The following is a 3,553-nucleotide window of genomic DNA, read 5'->3' as shown; positions in this document are numbered from 1 at the left end:
CGCATGTTCCCTGCCAGTAGCAAAACAGTGAATCTTGTAAACTCAACTTAATTGTGCTTTTTCAGGAAATGTCTCACAGGTGGACAGCAGATTTTCAAACACTTTGAAACAATGTCATCTCAGACAAGATGGTATAATTAACTTCAGTGAGACATTTACCTCATACACATTTTAAATGTATATAGTATTAAATGTTTTGTTTTTTGTTAAGCCATAAAATACAGTTTATGGTGTTCTTTGGTAAATAAGTTTACGTTATGTCACTATATTAGACCTATAAAATATTACTTTTTATGTAAGCAAACTTGATTAGTAGTTAAAGAGTTGAGGAATAAATTTTTACTTATAATGTATGTTAATGGTATTGTGTAGAAAACCTCAGTGGCAGTTTTAGAATCTGTCTGTCGTGCAGTGGGTCTGGCATCCATTGTGAAGCAAAGGACATTAATTTGTTTTCGATTCAGAGACGTCACATGCATCAAATCACGGGGCCCATGTTAATGCAAAGATAACCACAAGATCCTTATGGATCAGCACTAAACTACTGAACACTGCTTCTTCCTTTTTAACAGCTATGCTAACTCCACGAGATTGGTGATGTGCATTTCCCGAAGAGATTTCGGCGAGTCAGTGGGAGTGTCAGACCGTTCAATTGCAATCTGCAGGTGTCAAAGAGGCATATAGAAGCAATATGACAGGAATAGGATTTTTGCCCGGGGTAGGGTGCCAAACAGCGGCCTGTGTTGGGAGTGGAAGATAAGCTGGCTCGTGGTCAATTTGTATCTCTTTTAGATCTACTTTGACTCCTGCTACAGGGAAATGTGGCCGCTTTATTTAAGTGCTAAAAATGGTTCAGGCATATCCGTTGGTATCACACTTTAGATGAGCTGTGGAATTGTCCGTCCACCTGTCTGACAGGTATTCTCTGAGATTGTCTATCGTAACTGCGAATGCATTAGTTGATGTCAAAACCTGGTAACGGGCGATTGACGTCGTCGTGCGCTGCAGATGTTTCCTCCCGATGAATCACACGTACGCAAGCCGTCTCACAATTTGTCAAAAAGGTTAACTTTTAAACGGTTCCATTTGTTGTGTCCTGACCTCTTCATCTCTCCTCCTCTTTCATGCTCTCGTACACACACCCCCCAACAACATCCACACACACGCGCACACCCTCCACCCTCCGTCACACACCCACCACCCTCTACGTCAGTGGCAAACACGAAGGGGGTAGAGGCGTATAAAAGAGTGAGGGGCTTTAGAGGTAGAGCTGAAGAAACATCAAATCTTCTGAGCAGCTGCCACCAACTGCACTCCATTTTTTTTCTCCCCCACCGTTCTTCTCTGGATCTCCGGCTAGTCTGAGCTGCTCAGACTCTCCTGCTCAGACACACACACACAGACACACACAGTCACACTGTCTTTGTGAGCCTCCTGCTCCTGTGACTGTAGCTCTGGTCGGTCACCTGCACTCCCGTCACAGCATGCAGCTCCTGGTGGTGTTAGCAGCTCTCATGGGGGTTGTGTTCAGCGTTAGAGCAGCTGCCGTGCTTCCTGTGGAGGATAGGAGCCCCATCCATGTGAACAGGGTGAGGAGATTGTTTGTATTGCTCATATTAGGTTGATGGTATTTTGTTTTATGACTTTGAGGTGTAATTATTAATAAATGTATCCAGTTACTACATGGGAAATGCATTTTTAAAACAAAAATGTAACTTACAATAAAACAAAATCTGTGGTTATGTAAATAAATAGTAAGATATTTAAAAATGGCTTTTTTAAAATTGAATTAAAATTGCTTTTAACTGACATGATTAATATTGTCAGTATATATAATTTAAAATGGGAAAAGTATTAATGATCTGTGAGCATCACAGACAAGTGTTTTAAAGTCACACTTCCATGATTTTTTCCTCCGTGATAATATTATCTCTACTTTCTGATTCCCGGTTAGGAGCTGAGCAAAGAACGCAAGGAGCTGATCCTAAAGCTGGTGTCCGGCTTGTTGGATGGAGCTCTGGACACAAACATGCTGCCGGGAGAAGCGACACCTGTGGAGCTCGAGGAGCCGCTGGAGTCTCGTCTGGAGGAGAGAGCTGTGTATAACAGGCTATCGCTTCCCCAGCGTGACCGCAAAGCTCCCTGTAAAAACTTCTTCTGGAAAACTTTCACCTCCTGCTAACAGTGCCCAAAAAAAAAAAAAAAAAACCCACTCGGCTCCGACTGCCTCCGGTACTCCTTCTGTTCCAGCTCTACATAAACTGTGGTAGACCTCAGCTGTACATATCATCTACACCTGTCACACATGCAACATCGATGGACTTCACTGAGACAGTGTGTCTGTTTGAATATTAATTATTTATGTATCTATTTATGTAAACAATGTATGTAACAGTTTCTTTCAGGGTCAACAATAAAGCATGGATATAATATTTAAAATGGTGATAACAGTTAATTACCTTTTGTTTTTTGAAGGTCAAATTTTCCTTCTCCTGCTTCTGTAAAACAAATGCAAAGGCAGATTTCTTAGAAGTGTTGTAGCTGTATTTTTCATTGGGACTAAAATATTTCACGGCTTTCCTGTGTGCGAATATTTTTCTTTCTAAGAAACATTAAGGTGCAGCTGTTCCCTGTGGATACGGAACTTCTTTTTCAAAAGCACATCAAACATTATTTTCTTTTAAGTCCTTCTACTTTACCAGCATACACACAATAATAACCAGGGGAAGTAATACTGCTACAAAGACCGGATTTTCTATAACTATGAAGCATTAAAAAAGGAATAAACTGTTAAATTAATAGCCTTTTACTCATCTATAAATAAAACTATACCGTAAGTGAATTAAGTCAAAGTAGCTTGAGTATTAGTCCTTATTAATGCCTCACCACAGGTTGAGGGAGACGCTTCAGTGACTTATCACAGATCGTTAAACATGTCAGCGTAATAGGAAAGTATATAAATCAGAAGCTCCTCCCGTGTTCACACAATCATGATGTTCTGTTTCAGAATATTATGAGCAAAGAGGGGAAAAAAGGAGAAAAAGGAGAGGCTGTCAAAGCACATCAACAAAAAACAATAAATGAAGGAAATAAATGAAAAGAGCGTAAAGTCAATATAAGCAAGAAAAATCATGTTGCACTGATGACAGTCTGACCTCAGCGTTTAATAGAAAAGCCCAGAAAAGGCTTTGGTTGCATGTTAAGATAATGAAGCGAGACCTCTATCAACCTGCTAATACCCTCTCTGATTCTGACTCCCAGTCAGCTGGATGCCTGCCCAGTTCTCAATCAGTCCTGCTACAACTGCTCCACACCCTCCAGCCCTTCAGGCACGCTCAACCACCGTAAAATGAGTGTTTCGTAACCACTTATTTAGGGAAAAAGTGAAGTTGGTGCTGGCCGCAATCAAATATCGACTTCCAACTCGGGCCCACGGCCCCTATTAGCGAACTGATGGATTTCCTGTGATAAATGACATGCAGGTGAAATGTCCTGCTGTTCGCGCCCGTTCAAGCGAACCGTTTATTTTCACACATGAATAAATGAACAATCA

General features: G+C 41.0%; 1 protein-coding gene across 1 annotated transcript; it reads left to right on the top strand.

The window, feature by feature from the left end:
* The first annotated feature begins 1,277 nt into the window (after positions 1–1,277).
* Positions 1,278–2,570, top strand: sst6.1 (somatostatin family member 6.1). Its single transcript, XM_006785518.2, has 2 exons — positions 1,278–1,589; positions 1,955–2,570. Exons 1-2 carry the CDS (start codon positions 1,485–1,487, stop codon positions 2,180–2,182), a joined length of 333 nt encoding a protein of 110 aa, XP_006785581.2. The 5' UTR covers positions 1,278–1,484; the 3' UTR covers positions 2,183–2,570.
* The last annotated feature ends 983 nt before the right edge of the window (positions 2,571–3,553 follow it).

Source organism: Neolamprologus brichardi, chromosome 20 (assembly GCF_056152115.1).
Source record: "Neolamprologus brichardi isolate AB-2024 chromosome 20, ASM5615211v1, whole genome shotgun sequence".
In the NCBI taxonomy this organism is placed as follows: domain Eukaryota; kingdom Metazoa; phylum Chordata; class Actinopteri; order Cichliformes; family Cichlidae; genus Neolamprologus; species Neolamprologus brichardi.
The sequence above is the reverse complement of the archived record's forward strand: the minus strand, read 5'-3'. Positions and strand labels throughout refer to the sequence as shown.